This window comes from Saccopteryx leptura, chromosome 1 (genome assembly GCF_036850995.1).
Source record: "Saccopteryx leptura isolate mSacLep1 chromosome 1, mSacLep1_pri_phased_curated, whole genome shotgun sequence".
In the NCBI taxonomy this organism is placed as follows: Eukaryota; Metazoa; Chordata; class Mammalia; order Chiroptera; family Emballonuridae; genus Saccopteryx; species Saccopteryx leptura.
The window spans coordinates 129727010-129750989 of record NC_089503.1 but is presented as its reverse complement, the minus strand read 5'-3'; the positions used below and the strand labels follow the sequence as shown (position 1 = coordinate 129750989).

General features: G+C 41.9%; 1 protein-coding gene across 5 annotated transcripts in view; it reads left to right on the top strand.

Moving 5' to 3' along the window:
- Window positions 1-23980, top strand: part of ADAMTS16 (ADAM metallopeptidase with thrombospondin type 1 motif 16) — a 160950-nt gene that overhangs the window by 103923 nt on the left and 33047 nt on the right. For 4 of the 5 annotated variants that reach the window (XM_066360795.1, XM_066360800.1, XM_066360799.1 and 1 more), the window contains exons 15-18: window positions 640-763; window positions 1161-1405; window positions 3707-3845; window positions 13458-13584. In XM_066360795.1, coding sequence (XP_066216892.1) covers window positions 640-763; window positions 1161-1405; window positions 3707-3845; window positions 13458-13584 — 635 coding nt within the window. The remainder of the gene's footprint in view (window positions 1-639; window positions 764-1160; window positions 1406-3706; window positions 3846-13457; window positions 13585-23980) is intronic. The other variant, XM_066360797.1, reaches the window with a different exon arrangement.

Genomic DNA, 23980 nt, shown 5'->3' with positions numbered 1-23980 from the left:
TGAAATGTGTCTGTTCTTAAGGATTACAAGCAAGGGATTGTGGACTCTAGTTATTTCATTTCTGAATAGATATTTTTACATCTATAGATTAGATATTCTTTGTTAGGAAATATAAAACTGACAAACATTGCATAAATTATAAAAAGTTCCTAAAATTGTAAGAGGATGAACAAATATGCCCTTTATATAATTTACTGCTGGGAGTTACTTCCACGTGGCATGTGATACTACTCTGCCATTGAACAAAAGGATTAAAAAGCACCATGACATATTTCAGTGGACCCTTGTGAAGACACAATGCTTGTCATTTGTAGTAAGTGCTCTGTCAGTCTGAAACTGACCCATATCTCCAACATGACAACCTGGTAGATATAAATCAGGGCTCAGGATGAGACAGCCATGTAGCAATACTGAAGAATTCAGGTTATATTTGACATTTCAAGTTTCCTACTTTGGACCTGAAGAGTAGAAGTGTAGTCTTGCTGTGCACATATTGGGTATCCAATAAATATTTGTTAATGTCCCTGTGTTGGTGAAATTTTCAACTATAGCGGGAGGAGGTTTTCTGCTCAAAGTTTGTAACGTTGCTTGTATTATCTTTTTTTTCATGAATGACATGTGATCTTATGAATATCTCAGAGAGTTGGATGTGATGACATCCTTGGATCCAGTGCTGTTGAAGACTCTTGTGGCGTGTGCAAGGGGAATAACTCAGACTGCACGACGCATAAGGGCCTCTACTCCAAGCAGCACCGCACCAACCGTGAGTATGCCACAGCTGCCTGCGGGGGCTGACAGAGATCTAAAACAGGGACTTCCTGGTGGTAAGACCTTGAGGTGTAGTGAATACAGCAGGCGCTGAGACTCCTGAAAGGTCCCACTGCTGCCTCCTTTCCTGCCTACTTTCAAGCCTTTATTTTGATTGGAAGTAGTTACTAAGTTATTTGAATTAAAATTGTCCTAAGGAATAGTGAAAATTATGACAACTATGCTTCAATTTAAACAAAAATGTCATTTATAGGACTAATATAACCAATTGATGAAACAGATCTCCCATTTCTATATAGTAGCTATGTAGTACCGAAGATGCTGAGAGACTTGGCCTTGGCATAATTGAATGAAATCCCCCATCCTACCCTCTCCCATTTGCTTTGATTTAGAATATTATCAGATGGTTACCATTCCTTCTGGAGCCCGGAGTATTCGCATCTATGAAATGAACGTATCTACCTCCTACATTGCTGTGCGCAATGCCCTCAAAACATACTACCTGAATGGTCACTGGACTGTGGACTGGCCTGGCCACTACAAGTTTTCAGGCACTGCCTTCGACTACCGACGGTCGTACAGGGATCCGGAGAGCTTGACCTCTGTAGGGCCAACCAATGAAACGCTGATCGTGGAGGTAGACTTCAGCCTCGTGGTTTTAGGTCTTGAATTTGGGGGTCTGTGGCATTTCTGTAGATCCAAGGCTATTGGTATAATTTTAAGAACACAGAAGCATGTTTACAGATAGATAATGTATGAGAAACAAGGCTAATCAATGCATGGGCTGAATGGGTCATTGGACTTGTTTTTAATCATCTTTTGATTCTTGGTACATGATTAAATTTGTACCCAGAACTACAGCCACAGCTGTGCCATCACATGGGCCCCAGTATCCAGTGAGGGCACAGCACAACCACTTCCTGTTTCCTACCTGTGACTACAGAGGGTCATATGACACAGTCAGGCCTCTTCAGACAACATAATTTGTGCCCATGGGACTGGGCAAACACTGGATATGCTAACTCCCAACTTTTCATTAATGAAATAAAAGTATTTGGTTCAAAAATCATTCATCAGGACTGACCTGTTGTGGAGCAGTGGATAAAGTGTCGACCTGGAAAACTGAGGTTACTGGTCTGAAACTCTGGGCTTGCCTGGTCAAGGCACATATGGGAGTTGATGCTTCCTACTCCTCCCCCTATTCTATGTCTGCCTATCTCCCTTTCTCTTTCTCTCCCTCTCTCTCTCTCTCTCTCTAAAAATTAATAAATAAAATTTAAAAAAAATTTTCATCATCTCACAACTAGGTGTTGCAATGTGAGGCACTCAAATGCCCCCACCTGCTCTCTGCGCCTGGCAGTCCCCTCCCATCTGGGATAGCTGCTGCATCTCCACATGTCCCACCTCCATATCCTCTGCTGACCTGAGCGGCTTCCCTCACCCTGTTGTAACCTATCCACCAGCCTTCTCGCCTTGATTATTTCTCTCCCACCGTCCATCTCAGGCTGTTCGCTTTAATAATTGTAGAGAAATGGAGATGGGTTGGGGTTGGAAATGAGTTCAAGCTATCAGGAACTGTTGCTGTGGAAGAAGAGCCGCAGAGGCTCAGGTGCCAGGCAGGGAGTATCGCAATGGCCTTGCAGTGCGGCCACCTCTCCAGGGTGCCAGCCTGTCCTCCACCAACTGAGACTTGAGCTGCATTGTCAGGGAGGGGACTGTGGTGGCGGGGAGTCAGGGAAGGACCAGTGTCGTTATTCACTGGAACATCACATCAAGGACGAGTAAAGGCTCCAAGGCCTAGAGATGGGGATGTCTATCAACAGTTTAATGGTGATATTTCTAGAACAAAACAAAAAAAATACAACCTCACTGAGATCAGTGGATCTGATACCCTTCTGTAAGCAAAGGTGGTAACTGGTCCATGAGTTCAGGTTTCAAACTAGGTAAAGAGTCCAAACGCAATTTGATGCATTCACAGATACGCTGGGCCTGGGAGACCATCTTGACCAGTAAGATATGTTTCTTCTGGACCTCCAGGGTGCATGCCCACAGGCAGAAGGCCTCCATGCCCAGTCACAGTAGAGCAGTGGTCCCCAAACTACGGCCCACAGGCCGCATGCGGCCCCCTGAGGCCATTTATTCGGCCCCAACCACATTTCCAGAAGGGGCACCTCTTTCATTGGTGGTCAGTGAGAGGAACACATTGACCACTTCATTAGCCAAAAGCAGGCCCATAGTTCCCATTAAAATACTGGTCAGTTTGTTGATTTAAATTTACTTGTTCTTTATTTTAAATATTGTATTTGTTCCGTTTTGTTTTTTTACTTTAAGATATGTGCAGTGTGCATAGGGATTTGTTCATAGTTTTTTTATAGTCCGGCCCTCCAACGGTCTGAGGGACAGTGAACTGGCCCCTGTGCAAAAAGTTTGGGGACCCCTGCAGTAGGGAGTACTGTGACAGCTTTGTCAGTGGCATGGATGACATCCCCTTCAGCATCCTGGATTGTTACTAGAAAGTGTGACAGTGCATTTTATGTATCACTTTCTATTATCTAATTCGCTCACATGAAGAGGATTTGTGAGGGATTCCAAGGAAACACCAAGAGAAAGCAAGACATAAGTAACTATGTTTGTATAGGCATCTGAGGCCTTGTGTGGAGGAAACACTAAAAGGAAGTTGAGGTGTGCTTGAGTCTAGCTGGGAGTTCATTCCTGTTCAGAATGTTAAAGTAAATTTTGGAGAATGTCATTGTGACCAACTTTTTGTTATTGTTTTAACTACTTTAAAATAAATTATAATATTGGTTCAGAATGTTAAAGTAAGTTTTGGAGAATGTCATTGTAACCAACTTTTTGTTATTGTTTTAACTACTTTAAAATAAATTATAATATTGGTACCACTTTAATTACCTGTATTTCCCCCTGTCTCATTTTGTAGCTTCTGCTTCAGGGAAGGAACCCAGGGGTTGCCTGGGAATACTCAGTGCCTCGGCTGGCAGGCGAGAGGAAGCCCAGTGCCCAACCCAGCTACACGTGGGCCATCGTGCGTTCCCAGTGCTCTGTCTCCTGTGGAGGGGGTAGGCCACTTCTCTTGTCTTTCCTGGTGGTGGGCATGGATGTGGCCGGAGCGCGGTTGGGCTGTGACATGTACTACACTGGTCCTCACCACGTCCAGATCAGTAACTCATCAGATGAGTAACTGCCTGAGGGTAGCAGTAACTTTTCCAGAGGCGGAGGAGAGAACAGTGGTCCTGAGTGTCCTTGAAAGCCTCAGCTGCCTTTTGTTCACCTGCGTTAGTGTGTGGCTTTGAGGAAGTCGTTTAGGGAATGGGTTTCTGCTTTTCTTCTATGGTTTTTTTACGCATAGCTTTGTTATGAGGTTATTCAAGTGAAAGTCACTCAACTTATATATTGTATATATCATATTGGTGACAAGAAATCAAAGTTTGCATGAAAAGTAGAATGATATAGAGTGAGTTTTTAAATCAAATGGTCCTGTCAAAAAATTCAATGGAAAGAAATTTGCTGTAAAGTTGTATACTAAAATTCATAAAAAATCTATAAGAATTTTATTAAAATTGTAGTAGAGGTGATAGAAACAACATGTGAAAAGAATTTCACATAACGGTGGATGGCTTTTTTATCTTAATACTACGAGATTAAGCGCATGTTGAGATTGCTGAATCTTGTTTACCAGAAAAACATTTTAGCTACAGCCAGGGTATACTATCTGGTAAAGAATGACAAGTAAATATTTGCAAATTTAAAAACAAATTAATAAATACTGTCTGATATTTTAAAAACAGACAAATTCCCATTTGAGCAAATGGATTTCAGCTTTGTACATTCCAAGTTTTAATAATTAAGAAATTAATTTAGATGATATTTAAATGTAAAAATGGTACACAAATGAGAACTTGCATAAAGAATCAATGAATGAAAAAAAATTATAATGAACTCATGCATTCTTAAGAGATAAATAATAAAAGAAAACTGAAAGATTAACAAAAATATGGTCTAAAAAGTTAACACTAAGTACTTGACATATGTTAATTCTTCCTGTTTTAAACTAAGAATAACATATCACATTAAATGCCAATTCTGACATTAAGAGCTTTCTAAGGAAAAAACATGATTCCCTCTGCAAAGGAGGATAGCAAGCCTGTGGCTCTAATGGCCTCTGAAAACCTCCCCACCTTTTTGTTTTATTCAAGAAACATTATCAGAGAAAGAACACTTTCTTTTGATTTGAAAAGCCCCATTTCCCTATCAGCTCTAACAGACCCATCTCTCAATGAAAAATAAGATTTCCTGACATATTCAGGTCAGTTAGTGTCTTTTATTTGCTTTCCTAACAAGGTTCCTCTGCTTCTTTTTCCTTTCATTCACTTTTACGATTTGACCACATTTTCTTGATTGAATTCTAAGTCAGTTCTGTGGGACCCTGGTGATGGGGTAAAGACTTATAGAGAGCAACACAGAGCCAAGATATTGTTAGGAAGCAGCTTCACAGATTATGTCTGACTCTAAGATGGAGACTGTGACATGGTAATGACTTCACTAGACTCTTGTTTCCAATGTAAAAGCATCAGCCATTTCTTAGAATAACATATGCTTTTGATTTTTTAAAATCAGTCGTGATTCAGTTGGTCAAGTGCATTTCAAATAATTAACTTCAAATTTCTGATTTACTTCCAAATGAAAATACTAAAATTTGGCTTATTGTTGTTATAAACTCCACAATGTACCACACAGTGTCTTGGATGATGTTTTTATTATTAATAAAATGAAAATAGGCATCTGATTCACAAAGCTCCTTAGACAAAACTTAAAACTGGCTTAAAAATCAACCTCTCTTCTAATTTTCCAATAATATTCCCTTCCCCATCTTCAGATATCTCTAGGGCTTAAACTTTAATTAGCTTAACAATTAGGTTTAAAAAAATGGAATAGAATCATTAGCAGTATTGCCCTTATTTGTTGATGCCAAGCCATTCATTCATTCATTCTTCACTGGTTCACTTGTTCAGTCAGCAGATGTTTATGGGTACAGATCTGAACATCAAACTGCTTAATGTCAGATGAGAAAATACAGAGACCTTTACTTAATTCCCTCTCAGAACTTAACAATGAAATACTATCATAAGTGTTACTTTACATGAATAATATTTAGTGAGTTTTAGCAATATAGCTAATTAAAATATGGTACATCTGCATATCTCAACCAAGGTATTAAGTATTTCAATCCAGTAATTCTTCTTTAAATGTGTGAGGCATTCTACTGAGTTCTGAGACTACAAAGAAAAATAGTACGTACTGGCCTGTCCTCAAAAACATATGCAATGATGAGAGAGGAGTTAGCATGTACACACACATAACAGCTCCAGATTGTGCATTGCACCCGTGAGAACTTGGAGGGGACTCCAAGACCGTGGCGCTAAGAGAGCAGTGGCTTAGCTGCACCCTGAATATCTGTCTTAGTCAGAACTGGAGAGTGGAGGCAGCTTCTGGCTGGCAACAGTGCTTCTCTGTTCATAGTACTTGTCCAATTGGCTAACATCTCTAGACATTTTCTCAAGAACTGCTTCAAATTAGATCTTTCCCATCCTTACTTTGTGTGTGCTAGAATGTTTTGAATCTTCACACAAGTGGACATTTTCCTTTTATTAACCATTACCTCAAGGGTCTAGCTTGTCTTTCTAGGTCCCACAGAACAACTTGAAATAATTTGCTTATTTCTTCCCTCCCTTAGCTCACCTTTGAGCTGAGTTAATAAAGACCCTGATAAATTAAAAAATATGTTGCCCACCCTTTTGCTCTTCCCAAGGTGCAGGAATCATATACTGGTCCTGAGTCACCGGTTCCCTCATGAGGGGCAGTGGGTTCAAGGGTCTGTCTTAGAGCCAGCTCCCATCACATGGTCATGGCCAGCTCCTTCCCATTGTCCTCCCACTGTGGGTGAGTGTGTGCACCATGGGTTTTCGGTCCTCCTACTTGCTTCTTTCTCAACCAAACCAGAACCTTATGAACAGTCAATAACTACCTACAAGATGAGCAGCATCTCTTGCTGTCATTTTAACAGGTCAGTGCTGTCAGGGAAATCAAAGAGTTTGGCCAGTTCCCTGGTAAGCAGATCAGACACATAAGGATGTCCTGAACCCTCCATATGTGACCATAGTCACCACACTCCAAGCTCTGCTGCATATGAGGGTGCCATATGCTTATGTGATCATACCAGGCAATACTGTCACGTAAACACATATTGGAATCCTGTAGATTCGGAGCTGCTCCTGAGAATTCCTCCACGCTGGTGTCCTGGACTAACGTCCCTCTTCTGGTTTTAGGGTCTTCGTGCTCATGTATTACAGGCTCACAATATATCTAGCACTCACTGTAGTAATGATGCACCTTTCTCAAGGGACCATGTGCATTCATTTGTGGAATATTTGCCAGTTTTCTGTGTAGTTTTGCTTAAATGGTTGTTTTCTAAGGCTTTTGGCAACAGCTGGAATTAATTCTATAGTAAGAATTATTGAAAACTTGGAGATTATTTGATAAAATTATAGTCTAAAGACTGAATGCTCTTCTTTCAGATACTTTGGAAAAATGTGAAGACTTTAACATGCTTTCCAAAGAACTGTGTTGAGCTGGTTTCTATGAAGATAAAGGCAGGGTCTGGGCACATTGATCATGACATTCACCACCTTCCATGGCCTGCACTCAGCTCTGGGCTTTTCAGTTAAAAGATGTTCTCTCTGACTTTCTTACTGTAGCCTTTGAATTGTACACTCGATTCTCTTATCTATTAGTATGGATCATTTTAGAAAATTGGCTTGATTCTGGCATTCCCACAGACTGTGATATTTCTTTCTGACAAATAGTTGAGTGATTACAAGGGCTGTTGAGAAATTGCTTCACAGATGTGTCCTTAGTCAGAAAAATACCTGTGTCTGCATAAACATTCAACGATATGGCTGAGTAGACCCCATTCTATCACAGGAAACTCATCTAAAAACATACTTATCTACCACCTCATATAACAATAGAACTTGGGAATCCTAAGCACTATTGGGAATATGACTGTCTATGTATATTTCCATTTTCTCAGCATAGTCAGATACTTTAAAACCATAAAAGGAGGCCCTGGCCTGTTGGCTCAGTGGTAGAGCATCGGCCTGGCATGCAGAAGTCCCGGGTTCGATTCCTGGCCAGGGCACACAGGAGAAGCGCCCATCTGCTTCTCCACCGCTCCCCCTCTCCTTCCTCTCTGTCTCTCTCTTCCCCTCCCGCAGCAAGGCTCCATTGGAGCAAAGATGGCCCGGGTGCTGGGGATGGCTCCTTGGCCTCTGCTCCAGGTGCTAGAGTGGCTCTGGTCGCGACAGAGCGATGCCCCGGAGGGGCAGAGCATTGCCCCCTGGTGGGCAGAGCGTCGCCCCCTGGTGGGCGTGCCGGGTGGATCCCGGTGGGGCGCATGCGGGAGTCTGTCTGACTGTCTCTCCCCGTTTCCAGCTTCAGAAAAATACAAAAAAAAACCAAAACAAAAACTATAAAAGGAAAAAACATTTAAACTCACTTTTATGTCCATTATTTTCGTATAGGCTGAGAAAACAAATATTACATTAAAATCTCAAGCATCCTTTTGACCTACAAATATATTTGACCTCAAAAATCCATTCACCGTGTACTTAAATGTTTAGATCCCTGACCATTTCATTAGGACATAAAACAGTAACTGTTGTCACCTGGCTATATCCAGGTGAAAAAAATCTTGTCTTTTGGAAAATTCTGTGACTCGATCAGACATCCAAAGCCAGGATGATTTCCAATCATCCTTCTGCCAATAGACGAGTATTCCCCAACCTGATCAGGAGGTGCTTAGCTGCTTGGTGGCACTTGTGTTTGCCCCCTTCTCTTTGCTTTCTAAGTGCTACTAAGGGTCCCTTCAATTAAGAGAAGGTGTGGTTGAGCCTCACTATCTCAGTTTTAATAATCTAGGGTTTGAGCATCCCTGGCCCATCCAATAAGCACCTGGCATGTCATGTATTATTTACCTATGTGTGTTCATGTGGACAGTGAGCTCCCATGGCCTGAGGAAGCTGGCCTGTGAGCTCCCAGTGTGGAGTTAACATGACTGCCTAACCGACAGCCCCTCAGCCTGCCTTTGTTTACTTCTTTATTCATGATTTGACTTAATTAGTGAAATGCTATGAGATATTGGGTACAATTCTTTTTTTTTGAAATAGAGGTAAATGGCTATAGTACAACCAAGAGGATACTTCTTATATAAGTTCCCAAGTCAATCTCTGGGGTATGTCCAGGACCTGGGTACACTTATTGCACAAAATGAAAAAGTGCCCTGCAGATAACAGAATTGAATACTCTCCATCTCATCATTCTAATAGCTATAGTTCTGACCACTGCTTTGTTTTCTTCCCCTCTTTTTTTGGTTTTGATTCTCTTCTGTATCAGCTTCATATTTTTAAGCTTTCTCATTGCTTGGAACTCTTTCTTCGGTTGGAGGAAGGGACATTTGTGACATGGGGTCAGTGTGTCCTACATCTTTAGCTGGTCTTTGCTGTGCCCTACTCGCCCACTGGGTGCCCTCAGGTGGTAGGCCGTGCGTGGCCCCTTAGCCTTCCCCGAACAGTGCTGCGCTTGACTTCCTTGGGCTGAAATACTCGTCTTCATGACCTCATCACGTCTGCTGTGTATACATGCCTCTTTTTGTTGTTTGCTTTACTATTTGTGGTTTGAATTCTGTGACAGAGATGTAATGGTCTTTGTTGAGGGTTGGTTCTTGACATTTGTAGTTTGTCGTTAATGGTTCTGTCCTCAGCATCTAGCACAGTGCCCTGCACATCCCAGGTGCCAATAATACACTCGTTGAATAAATGAACGCGAGACCTTAATTGCTAATTGATTTACAATATACAAGAACCATGTGTGGGGATGGTGATGAGGGTTGGCCTGTTGTCACCCTAGCATACATGTCCCTCCATGGTGGCAGCTCCCCCAGCTCCCCTCATGCCTTTCTTCTTCCTGCTCCTGGACATGACTTTCATCATCGAAGATGCAGGTTCCCTTCCTTCCACTGATACATAGTTTAAGAGATTGTTCTCAGTCTATGAAGAGTTCTGAAATAGAAAATGTAATGAATATCTTTCATCTCAAATAAAAAGCACACAAATTTCTACCTGTATATGTTACATTGGCTACAAAGAAATTTTTGAGTGTTTTTTACCATAATGCCAAGCGTTGAGTCCTGGCCCCACATCTTAAAATCTTGTGATACTGTCTCTAGCCAGATATGATCAGTGGGTAGAGCATCATCCTGACATGCTGAAGTCATGGGTTTAGTCACCGGTCAGGGCACCTAAGAGAAGCAACCAATGAGTACACAACTGAATGGAATGAGTGGATGCCTCTCTCTGTCTCTCTTACCATCTCTCTCTCTCTCAAAAAGTCAATGGAACAAAAAAAACTGGTAATACTATCATATTAACTACTTAAGCCTTTTACACATTAATAAGACTATATCTAAAATGTGGATAATGTGACCTACCGAATAGAGGTTCCTCTAAGGATTAGATGAAAGAATGCCTGTAAAGCTCGTAACACTTTATACAGTCAATTAACGTCATTTTCTATTATTTTTTGTTAATGGTATAATGTTGCTTGAGAAATTAGACCATTTAGGTTATAAAACTTGAAGCGAGAGGAAAGTACATAATGATTTTGTTAATCTCATGGCCCCAGGTCAGGGATGATGAAAACATATCTCCCTATTTTGGATTATGCTGCCATCTTAAGAGGAATGTGTGTTCATGCACACATATGTGCAAAGGCATATGTGCATGAACAAAGGTACTTGGAGATGTGTGTTCACATGCGTGTGCATGTGTGTCTGTGTGTGAATGAGTGTGCTGGCTTATAACCTCTGTGGCTAAATGGTGGAACACAACAAAATCAACAGGTGAGCAGATAACTAGGTCTAGGTGAGCCTGAGCCCAAGATCTTGAGTATGCAAATTACATACATATGGTGAGCCAAAGTCTCTGATTAAAGACCCGCAGAAAACCCTTTGAAAAAAAAAAAAGACAGAAAACATTGCACGTGAACATGAGAGTGATTTTTTTTCCATTTAATTGTTAGTTCTCACTTAATTTGTTAGGTGAGGTTATTAGATGGTTGAAACATAGGTAAGAATTATATGGTGAATAGATAAGAGGAAAGCAGGACTTTGGGAGGGAATTGAGAGTGAATCCCTAGGAAGAACTGATATGACAGGAACCATACAGAAACTAAAGGACAAAATCAGGGGTGTGAAAGAAGAAAAAGGAATGAGCTTGGCCAAGACTATGGGCTCAGGTTTTCAAGTCCTGGGGCAAAGTAAAGATCTTCTGATCTAATGAAATTTTTTGTAGCTCTGGATTAACTGTGAAAAATGGTTTCTTAGAGTAGAACCTAACTAAACCTGTTCTCATGGAGCCTGGCCATGTGACACCTGGAGGCTCCTTAAGGGTTCAGGTGTGAATGTCCCCCCACAGCCCACGGAGCAGGGCCCTGATGCAGAGAGGGGGGGGGAGCTGCCTTCCACACCACTCCCGCTGAAGAGGTATCTTTAATCTAGGACCACTCCTCTGTTTCTTACATGCAGGTGTGTGCACGTGCTCTTGTGTCCCACATGAGCCACCGCCCCATCTCTGATTTTTCTCAGCCTGTATATTAGAGCAAACATTGGACTGCAAACTAATTGGAATTCTTGAAACACTCACTTTTATTACCATTCTTTTGCCTTGTGAGATTGAGGTTCTTCTTTAATGAAGCCAACTTAATCTTCTTGACATTAGTGTTTAGGGGCACTTATTATATGTGATTTATATTTTGTCCCTTCACAGATATATCTCCTTTCGGGCTTTCAGTAGATTTAAGTAAATTTTCTTACATTACTGCAGAAGTATTCCATGTCCTATGTCAAAGTCATTTTTAATAAGCCATTCTTGATCAGAGATTATTAAAATCAAGAGGAAATATTTGCAAAATTCATATTGGAGAAGACCAAATAAAAAACTTTCAAAATGTGATTATGTCAAGTTAGTGGAGAGGTGAATAATTGTACAAAACTGCAAATGCCCCCAAGTAACCACCCCTTTATTGTTCCTACCAGGTTAAACCCCACCCAATGAGTGGCTTGGGCCCCAGACCCATGAGCTCACCTGGTTCTCTGCTTTAGATTTCTGGAGACCTCTCTTCTTCATGCCACTTAACAAAATCAATTCTCTAGAGAATGTTACTTTCCCCATCGACTTGCCTTATTTCTTCTGACAAAGCAGAGGCAAAATTTCAAACTTGTTTCCAATGAGTGTCTTGGAGGCTTTTGCTTTTCCTTAAGTAAAGAATGTGGTTTTAAATGAAACCAAGAGGTCAAGATTGTTGTGCCACAACCTGTGGCTTGGACTCCTCTGAACCACGATGGATTCTTTGGGCTCTTCCTTTACAAGCAAACTCAGGATCTGCCTGATGGACAGAGTCAGGCTGGGTTCAGGACCCCTTTCCATCACTCCTCTGCTTGGGCTTCAGGAAACAGGACAGATAGGTCACACAAACAGTACACTAAATATTTTTTTTTTGCAGTAAAATATATATAACTTATTTATTTATTTACTTATTTTTATTTAGACAATTAAATTGAACAGGGTGACATTGGTCAACAAGAGTACATAGATTTTGAGCAAACATCTCCACATTATTTGGACAGTCGATTACGTTGTATACACATCACCCAAAGTCAAATCATCCTCTCTCACCTTGTATTTGTTTCTCTTTATGCCCCTCCCCTCCACCTACCTCCTCCCTCTCCTCCCTTACCAAAATTTACTACTTCAACCACTCTGAAGTGCATAGTTCTGTGACATCAAGCACATTTACATTATTGTACAGTCACCACTGTGCATCTCCCGGTCTTTCTCATCTTCTCAAACTGAAACTGTCCTCATGAAACACTAACTCCCCACCCCCTCCCCTTCCCCTGCACCCACCATTCTACTTCTGTCTCTATGAACTTGACTATTCCAGGGGCCTCATGTGAGTAACAGTACTAGTTTGGTAAATTTAATGAGTTGAATTATTGAACAAAGTTAGAGAGTTCGCAGAACCCTAAATAGTACCAGAGATAATAAATGCAAACAGAAAATCAAACCAATTTTTATTTCCATTGACCTCTTTTCATACAACTTTTAAGTCATTATTGTGAAAACTTCACCAATTGTCTTGAAACTATAGCAATATTTAGCTCTGTGAATTCTCCAGTGATAAATTGCAGGCATAACTAGCATTATGTTAGTTTTGACAAGTGGCTGGTATTTCAACCACAGAAAAAATAGAAAAGAACTAGAATGTTTCATCAAAGATATGTTGCCATTGACGGCAAGACCCATGTTAATTTTAAAGAAGTTAAAATGTAGGGGCAGGAGGAATGCAAATATTTTAGAACTAAAGAAATTCATTAATAAAAATCACGAGGACTGGTTAGAAAAGTAGAATATAAAAAGTTGGCCAATTGGTCAGTAACACAGACAGGCAAATGCAGTAAAGCTTTTTTTTTTTCTGGTGAGACTTCATTAGATCTTCACCTGCATTTTACTGTGGGGCATGTCTGTGAGTATTATGCATCTTACCCTTTCATATAGGGCAGATGACCACACGAGAAGGCTGCTACAAAGACCTGAAGTTTCAAGTAAATACGTCATTCTGCAATCCCAACACCAGGCCTGTCACAGGGGTGGTGCCTTGCAAAGTATCTGCCTGTCCTCCCAGGTAAGAACCACATGCACGTTGGAACAAGTGTTGTAATTTTGCAGAAATACTTGGAGAGTTTTTAGAAGCTCTGGTGCCTAGAAGACAGAATCACTGAGTATCACGTATTCCCTAACAGCAAAGAGGCAGAAGTCACAAAGACTGCCTGTCACAAGTGAGCTTTATAAGATTGTCTGGAAAATCTTGTGAATGTCAGTGGAAGCTCTTACATTGTAGTAACATCCTGTTAGATTTTCACTATAATCTGTATGCTGGCATGGATGATAATATACTGTGGTGCTAGTAACATTTTAGCTCCCTTCCTACTATTAGCGTTTTTTTTTAAATTTTTTATTAAATTTATTGGGGCGACATTGGTTAATAAAATTATATAGGTTTCAAGTATACAATTTTATGATACATCATCTGTATATTGCACTTTGTGTTCACCCCCCAAAGTCAGGTCTTCTTCTGTCACCATATATTGGACCCTATTTAGCCTTTTCATTTCCCCCTTCCAAACTCTGCTTACCCACTGGTAACCACCATACTGTTTTCTGTGCCTATGGTTTCTGTTTGTGTGTCTTTTTTGTTGTTTTATACCCCGTATATGAGTGAAGTCAGATGGTTCTTGATTTTCTCCATCTGACTTATCTCATGTAGCATGATAGTCACAAGATCCATCCATGTTGTCGCAAACAGAAGTTTTTCACCTCTCCTCTGGCTGACTGAGTGAATCCAGTGAGAAGAACCCATGCAAAGAAACCACTCTGGGTAAAGGGAGTGTGGGTGACTGCCGCGCACTGCGCACCACACATGGATGAGACGGAGGTGCAGGAAACCTGGGTTCTGTCCTTCCTTTATTCTGTCCTCAGTGCTGCTGCCTCTAGATATTTCTAAATAGCAGGTTTCCTGAGCCCCGGGGAGGCAGCATGGTCCTGGTCTCATCCACCATCATACCCTGGGCACGTCCTTAGTTTCTCTGCTCCTCACTTTCTTCATCTTTTCAGGGAACATGTCACACAAGGCTTGTGAAAATCATCTAACATATTTACAAAATGAAAGTCTAACTTCAACTAGAGTTTTAGACAGCCAAGGCACCACATATAAAATAATCTCATACATCTTGATTTTAAAGACCCACAATAGCTAGGGGTGGGGTGGGGTGGGGTGGACCCAGGGTTGCTGAACTGAGCCTGCAGTCATAAAATGGAAGCTCTTCCTGAAGGCGCTGTCTGCCTTTTTCTCTGACCTGTGTGGTCCCTGGTCACCTGCTCAGGATAGCGATGAGGCCATTATCAGCATCTAAGGGGCTGGTGTCTTTTTTCCCACTAGGTGCTGGGAGGGCCCTCCCTGGAAAGATCCTGTACTCTCAGCCCACCTTCCCCCTTAGGGACTGGGGATCCCCACCTCACAGAGCCACTGGTCATGCCACAGCCAGGGCTCCCCATCCCAGCTCCTCGTCTGGCTGGCAATATGCCAGCAGAAAAAGTGAGGCAGATCCTCCCATGAGTGTCCTGCAAAGACTTCTCCTCCTCCTCCTCCTCCTCTGAAGCCTCCATGGGCCACAACAGGCCTGGCCTCACAGAGCCAGCTCTAGTCAGGTGGGGAAGGGCCACCTGCAGGATGTGTGGAGTCACAGGATGGAGGGCATCAGAATCCCTGGTGACTTCTGGAGCAGAGCCACCCCACTGGCCCCCCCATCTGCCTACCAGCTCACGCTTCTTCCTGAAAGGGACGTGCCACCTCCTGGGGTGGAGCGCTGGTTAAGCAGTCTCTGTGGGTGCAGTGCAGCCACTCTCCTGACTTCCGTCTGCCTCAGCTCTGAAACCTTAGTCCCAACACTCCATCCTGGCCACCAGCCCTTGTCCTGGCAGCTCATGTGCTCCCTGACCCACACTCCAGTTGTCCCTACGTCTCACTGGGGCATCACTGTCTGGGCATCACTTCTTTCCAGTTCAGAGACCATGAGTAGTGCTGTCACCCTTCTCTGGCCAGCTGGCTTAACATTTTCACCTAATTCTTCCTCCTTTACCCTTCCCTGGAGACTCAACCTGGCTACATGTGATGTATCACCCGCTCTGCACATGGAGCTCAGTAGCTAAATACTTCCAGGAAATTTATAAGCCCTGTTCTCACTCAGAAAGCATGGCCACCATCTCACACGGCCACCCCAGGATGGCAGCCAATCCTAACACCCTCACTCAGTCACTTTCTCCCTCCCAGGACAATGATTTGATATCCCCTCCAGTCTCCCCAACATTCCTCCTTCTCCCCGTTCCACACTCGGGGCCACAACTCAGACCTCAAAGATGGGAATGAAGAGATGCCCAGCCCTTCCTCCCATGAACAGTCCACATGAGAATCCACTCCTCACTCTGCCTTTCCTCCTTCATGGTGGGCCAGCATCCCACTTGTTCCCGAAAGCTTTCAGAGAAATGTCTCTGGTTCCCCACGTGCTTCATGCTTATTGATTCCTTCAAAGAAAGAGTTTTAAATGGATGCCAGATTCCGTTTATGCTCTGGTGAGTGTGTGTGTGTGTGTGTGTGTGTGTGTGTGTGTGTGTGTGTGTACTAGTTTTCTGTCCGAGTCACATATTCTGTTCTGCCCATCATTTTCCTCGCTTGGCCTTCTCTGCTTCCCTGCCGTTGGTCCTTCTGGTTTTGAGGGATCTAGAGCTGAATGTATCTCTGCGTTCTTCCATGCCCTGTGTTCTATGCTCATCTTGCTCAGGTCCAGTGTTACAGGTAAATTCTGGCAACATCTCTGTGTGCTGGAAGAAGGGCATGATTCAGGGGCAGGACTGTCTGTCCAGGGGAAGCCAATCTGGTATGTGGAAGCAGCAAGTAGAAAAGGCACCAAGAACACACCAAATTCACCAGGCCCCATCTTAACTCTTTGATTTATATGCCTCACATTTTTGAATATGTGTATTTTCCTCTAAAAGAGAAACCTTGGAAAGATAATACAAATCTTGGTCAGAAACCTAAAACCATGCATGCCAGGCCGATGCTCTACCACTGAACCAACTTCAAGAGCAGTGGTCCCCAACCTTTTTTGGGCCATGACCGGTTTAATGTCAGAAAATATTTTCATGGACCGACCTTTAGGGTGGGACAGATAAATGTATCACGTGACCGAGACAAGCGTCAAGAGTGAGTCTTAGACGGATGTAATAGAGGGAATCTGGTCATTTTTTAAAAATAAAACATCGTTCAGACTTAAATATAAATAAAACGGAAATAATGTATGTAAGTTATTTATTCTTTCTCTGCGGACCGGTACCAAATGGCCCACGGACCGGTACCGGTTCGCGACCTGGGGATTGGAGACCACTGCTCAAGAAGACAGACGTGGTTCTTGCCACACCACAGCCAAAAGCAGGGGCTGGAGGACAAGCAGCCCTACAGGTTCCTGTGGTGCAGGTGGGACAAATACCCTGGCTCCCACCACCCACCTCCACATGGAGTGGACTCAGTACCCTGAGTGAGGCCAGTGGGCCAGGAGGAGTACGGTGGGCACTGGACAGCCGGACAGCCATGAACCTGGGCACACACTCCCCTTTGTCTGCCCGTCTCATGCATAACCGGGGAATACCGGGGAGGCTATGCCGAGGGAATCTATGTAAATGCTCTTAGCATAGCACATGTGCTAAATACTCAATAAATCTTGGCTGTTTTAATTTTGCTATAAAACGAGAAACAAATTCCCATCAGTTACTTATTTAGTCTGTGAAGCAGAACTATCAATGACCAAGCACAGAGGAATGAACCTACATTATATATATTAATCCTTGTGGAATTTTAACAGTTGAGTTGGGAAAATAGATCTTAATTTAAAAAATTGCTTTGTTTTCCTCTGAGATGTGAGATACATTTTTCTCTTGCCCAGAATACTAACAATGTTTTGTTCCTGATTAAGTGGGCAGAAAGCCCCAGTTTTATTTTATTTTTCTGAAAATGAGAGTGTGTCTTTCTTATTGGAGTCTGTCTCCGATGAGGGGTGAGGGCCTTCTCCAAGCCCCGCTGTCCTGTGGTGTCCCTCAGGTGGCCTTCCGCAGCCAGAGCACCTACAGTAGCTCCTTCTCTCACATCTTGCTCAGCTGACTGAATGCGGTGGTATATAATTTGCTGTTTCATGTTCCATCTGCAGAAAGGTCCTGAAGGGATGGGGGAGTGGGATCTTTAAAACATCTTAATCCACAGCCTTCTCATTTGTAGTTTAAATGGAAAAGAAAAACTGCTCTGCCGGTTCGAAACCCTTACCTGCTGTGTCAGGGTCCAAATGGCATGCCTGGGTGGTGTCTCAGGCTCACACAGCTGGAGTACTGTTAAGCTTCTGGGCCATTAGCAGGATGGGGATCCCAGGTTGAAAATCTGTGCAGAGGGCTGAGTGCTAGGAGAACAGGGGACTTCGTCCTGGAAGAAGGTGATCTTAATAAGTCTAGGTGACTCCAGCCAGCAGGAGCATCCTGGTTAAAAGGCAGGGCTTGGGCAATCCCAGCTGCTCCTCGGGGAGGGAGCTGAGCCGGCACACAGCCCCTGGGCTTGTGCTGCGACCAGGCTAGAGGCTCTGCGACGGCCCTGGAACTAACTAGCAGTGCACAGCCCCGCCCCCCATCGCTCAACTGCCTCTGTCTTCATTTAAGCGTGATTCCGGGCATTTTTATCGCTTGCTTTTGAAACACGAACTATACATCACACAGATATTTATTTTCTTTCTATTTATCAGTTTATCTAAGTGGAGGGGCTCTTTGTGCCATTTATCTTAACTAGCTAGTTTTCAGAGCATAAATCCATAGTATATATGCTTTCCTGGACAATGGATTGAAGATTCAAGGGGAAATACTTTTCAGATGCTAAAGGGATCCTTTTCCCCTCTCTGCAGTATTCTACCAGGAATGCAGAGGAAAAATTTAGATGAAACATTGTGATCAGATGCCTTGTTTTCTTGTCTTAGGTATCTGTACGCAGGTACTCTCTCTCTAATCCTCTGCACGTGATCTTTGGTCATATTATTGTTACCTATACTTTGGTGACTCTTTACAAACCCATTAGCAGAATGGTTTCTTTTACAAGATAACTAGATTGGTGATTACATTCATTGGATTGCACACTGTAACGATGGAAGATTAAGAGCCAGCAGGATAATTTATTACTGATGCTGCCCTTATAGCAACACTTATAGTGACAGGGAAGGGGCAGTCATTTTGTGTGTGTCTTGTCTCTTTTCATTATGAGCCATAAAAATATTGACACCTCCCCCCCCCCCCCAGTGTTGTATAGGTCACCAAAGGAATGAAAAGGACCCTGGTCACACAGGTGTTACCTGTGTATGAAAGGGTTTAACTCACAGGAATGTCCCTCCCCCCCAGAAAAGGAGCATTTCAGTTCATTTAATTATCTGAGTAATGGAGAATAAAGTGGCAGCAGGATCTGCTTCCTGAGTCTGGAACCTTTACTACTCAGGGACCTGGGCTCAGAAAGGTCCCTGCTTCTTTTCATTCTCTGCTCTTGCCACCTTGAAATGTCTAATGATACTTCATTCACTGGATTTTACAAATTCCATAACCATTCCTGTCCAGCAGTCCTTTTTCTATTTCAAAATTATTTTCTAGGATATTTGGGAATTGTGTCAGATTGTTTCTCCTTTTAGTAAATCAGTTCTACATTACCCTTGAGATTGAAATGCATCTCGACAATGACTTCAAGGCATGGGTTTCTCTGTGACACCAACGTGTTAGCCATGAAGGATGCAGGCTTCTTCATGCAGTTCTCTTCCTTTATTTTCTTTTCACCTGTGGGATGAGTGCCACTGACACTGAACTTAAGAAAACTCACAGATGAATGAAGTCACTGTGAAAAGGGCTTTACAGAACCTGTGAAGATGTGTTCTCTAGGCCCCAACACTCCCCTATCCTGTCCTTCAGGGAGAGAGGCCACCTGTACCAGGTAACCTGACCTTATGTCTCATGCCCAGAGAAGTCACTTCCCTCAGGCCAACTCTGCTGTTCTCTCTCCACTGAATCCCCACTGAAAAGGCATCTACCCTCTGTTTAATCAGGGAAGCCAGAAGGGTTATGGCATCTGTAATTGACATTCCCTATAGAGAGAGCTTCAGTGGAAGTGCCAAGTCACCAGCTGAGGTATGACTATCATAACTCGAAACTATATAATCACATAGGTGTGACAATATCTTAGTATAAAGATCCTCTCTTCCCTAGGAAAGACGTCACTTAACACCCAAAACAGTGAGTTCAAAATGCATTCATGCTGGTAACGACATGTGTTAACACACCTTCATAGTAAGAATCCAGTTATAAATATGGACAAATATAATTAGCCATAAGAGGACTGATGTGACTTATTTCCTCAGACACTCAAATATCAATGTAGAAACCATTACAGAATCCATGGGGATATAAAAGCTAATTAGCTTTCTAGATTGGGATGTGTCATTTCACTCTTACAAATCTGTCCTAGGTAGTTCTATATAGTTCTATATAGTCTTTTATACTTTGAGGATTTTTTTGTTTTTGTTTATTTATTGGTTTTTTTTGTCTTCTTATTTGTTTTTGGCTCATTTGTTTTGGTGCATGTGTATGTGTGTGTGGTATCTATCTATCTATCTATCTATCTATCTATCTATCTATCTATCTATCTAAGCAAAGGCAGAAAGACACCTGAAGAATACTACTGTCTTTCAGAGAACTTGCCTGGTTATGTAGGTTAAATAATACCCAAAATTTTTATAAGAGTTTTATATTCTGTTCTCCAGTCCTCAGTATGATTGACTCTAAAATTCACCAAGCCCTTCATACTCAACTAACTAACTACCCTTTAATAATACACACTATGTGGCATATGCTTCAAGTATATATTTATATTTTGGAATATAAGAATAAAAAACAAACCTAAAGATCTATAGGTAGACAGAATATGTAGATGACAGATGGGTGATAGATAATTAGATTATTGAATGATAAATAGATGGATGGATGATGAATAGATAGATGAAATAAATTTTACTAAAAATCTGTATCTGTGACCATATGTTCCCTGAAAGTATACTAGTCAATGCTTCTGTATATATTTGTTGAAAACTGGAAGTTTCACTCAGAATTAAGACTTTGGGGGGAAGAAACAACATATTACTTTTAGGTACAATTAAGCAGGATTAGAAGTTTTATGGTTTTGCATTTCCAAATTTATGGAGACATTGGGGTAATACTTTGTTATTTCAGATGTTATTATGTTAAGATCAAAGAAAGAATTAAAATTATATCATTTTTTATCATTTTAGAGACTTCCTTTATGGTTTAGGAATGGGAGTTTTTACAAATGTTTCTTGTGGGAATGAAGGCATGTGTGTTCTGTGTTGGAGTAGGTTATTTATATGACAATTAGAATGCATTTCTTAGTTATTTATTCAAATATGTTCTGATTTTTTATCTATCTGTTTCTAAAAAAAGTTTTTAAGTCTCACATTTTGATTATCTTTCAATTTCTCCTATTAATTTTATTTTATAATTAATGCTAAAATTCTCCTTTATATTGTAAGGTAGGGTTGTAGGTTCTACACAGATTACTCTTTATTATTAGTTAATGATTATCCTTATCCCTAATATTGCTCTTCAATGTATGCTCTATTTTTTTCTAAAATTAACATTATGATATTAGCTTCCATTTACTTAGTTTGGCCTGTCTTACATTTCTTCGTTCTCTTTGCTTGTAAATGTCTGTATTATAAAGTTTTCTGCACCTGGAATTAATAGGTTGGACTTATTTTTGTTGGATTTTGATTTTTGACAAATGAAGAAAGGAGGCCTTGCTGCTGATTCTCTCATGTCCATATGGGAGCTGGTGCAGTCGCCCATGTGCCTCTGGAAATGGTGGGGAGCAGGTGGAGGAAGAAGGCATGGCAGGCAGCTGTGAGGGCCAGCCCTTGGAGGGAGCGGGGCAGGACTGGGCCAGGTGGTAGCCTTACCCATCGTTTTCTTTTCCCAGTGAAAGAAGCAAAGTCATTCATAAGAGTGAGAAGGGAGAGCAGTTGCTGCCTTCAGGGAGAAGGAGAAAGTGAGGCAGGCAGTGACCTGACTAGGAAGCAGGAACCCCCTACTGCGGGAGGCCACTCGCAGGGCACCAGGTTCTGGGCACAGAGTTCACTTCACACTCCACCTGTCTGAAGTGCCCAGAAGGGCTCTGTCCACAGAAAGTCTCTGAGGCCCATCACTGTGCTGAAGAACTATGGATAAACTCTTAGGAGTACTAGACAAGGAAACGCTTTGTCTACATTAAAAACCAAACCATCCCGAGGACCCATGTTTCAGGAAACAACATTAAACACCAGAGAACCAGGTGATTCATTCAGTGGACTGAAATGTACCAGCAAGGTGTCATTTCAAGCTAAGTTTTATTTTTGAGTTTAATATTGTATTTTTAGGAGGGCAAGACGAAAGGAAGAAAAAGCAGTGGGTCAGGAATAGTGTGACTATTTGAATATTGATTGAATATTGAAAAAGCATTATAATCATTCTGTCAGTTCAAAATTGGTTATTTAAAACTCTTCTTTAGACACCATCTTTAAAGGTGTTGATTTGCAAACATCTCTCACATGTCATTCCACCAGTGATAATGTCCATATTTAGTCACTTTTTTCCCACCAGCATCCTCCTCTTTGCCCACCTCTCCAACCCTCCTCCCTAAAAGAGTTTCACTAAATTAAAAAAAAAAAAAATCTCTGACCTTACAGGAATAGGAAATTTCAGTAGATGAGTATAGTGACTCATGTAACCTTGAAAGAATTTTAGCTTAAGAGGAAAACCAGCCTGATCAGCGGGGGTGCAGTGGATAGAGCATCAACCCAAGACTCTGAGGGCCACAGTCTGAAACCCTGAGGTTGCCACCTTGAGCATGGGGTTGCCGGCTTGAGCATGAGATCATCAACATGATTCCAAGGTCAATGGCTTGAGCCCAAGTTTGCTGGCTTGAGCAAGGAGTCATTGGCTTGGCCTGAGCCCCCTGGTCAAGGCACATATGAAAAGCAATCAATAAACAATTAAAGAGAAGCAACTATGAGTTGATGCTTCTCATCTCTCTCCTCCCTCCTCCTTCTCTATTTTTGCCCCCTCTCTCTCTTTAAAAAAAAAAAAGAGAGAAACCAAACTAATTGAATTCCAAATTTTATACAGAAATTTGATTATTTATTTTGCAATTTATCTTAGCATTTGCTTAAACATTCAGGTTAGTTTTGGTTGACAGTTTGATGTGTTGTCATGCCAATATCACCTGTAAACCATGACTTGGCAAGCATCTTCACCAGTTGTAGAGACTGGAAAATCTCCCCTTTGAGAGTCATTAAGGTCTAAGGAGTATTAAGACTTATGCATTAACTTTATCACATGGCTATGAGATTTTTTTTAACAAGTCTGAATATGATTACTACATCTTAGAATTTTCTCATCCTCCTTTTTTTCCCTTGGGTTTCTGCTTAAGCAGTCCTTATTCTCTTTGTGATGTTTCCAATAAGTGTATGTATCTTTCATTGTATTTTTATAGGTATGCATAAATTTTTTAAACAATATTCCCAGAACCAAAGAGATCCTCAAACGAACTTGTTTAGATGAATTACACTTTCAATTAAAGCACCACTTTCAAGACAAGACCTCATTTCAATGAAAAAATAGTGTTGCAAGGTAAAAGACGTGACCATGTGAAAGCATAAAACATTTTTATGTCCGACTTGATTTGTTTTCCTACAAGTTTCATATAAGTTCAGGGCAAAATGACCTGAAACAGAAAACAAATGCTTAATATGCTTCTGACTGTGGTCACTGGGAATGCGGTCATCACAAAGGAAAGACGACAGTCTCCTAGAATATTTACATTTGTCTGGATCCAATGCAAGACAGAATCCACACAAAAATTCCCCCTCCACCTCCAGCTGCCATATAATTGCAGGTTTATTACACTTTTATGTCAAACAAAATTCGAACAATAAGGGAGTTTTAATTTTTGATGCATTATTACATATTTTCTTAATTTAAAAGAACACTAGAGGCCCTGGCCAATTGACTCAGTGGTAGAGCATCAGCCTGGTATGTGGATGTCCCAGGTTCAATTCCCAACCAGGGCACACAGGAGAAGCACTCATCTGTTTCTCCACTTTTCCCCTCTCTTCTCTCTCTATCTCTCACTTCCCCTCCCACAGCCAAGGCTCCATTGAAGCAAAGTTGGCCTGGGTGCTGAGGATGGCTCCACAGCTTCTGCCTCAGGCACTAGAATGGCTCTGGTAGCAACAGTGCAAATGCCCCAGATGGGCAGATCTTCACCCCTTAGGCATGCCGGGTGGATCCCGATCGGGGGCACATGGGAGTCTGTGTCTCTGCCTCCCCACTTCTCACTTCAGAAAAATACA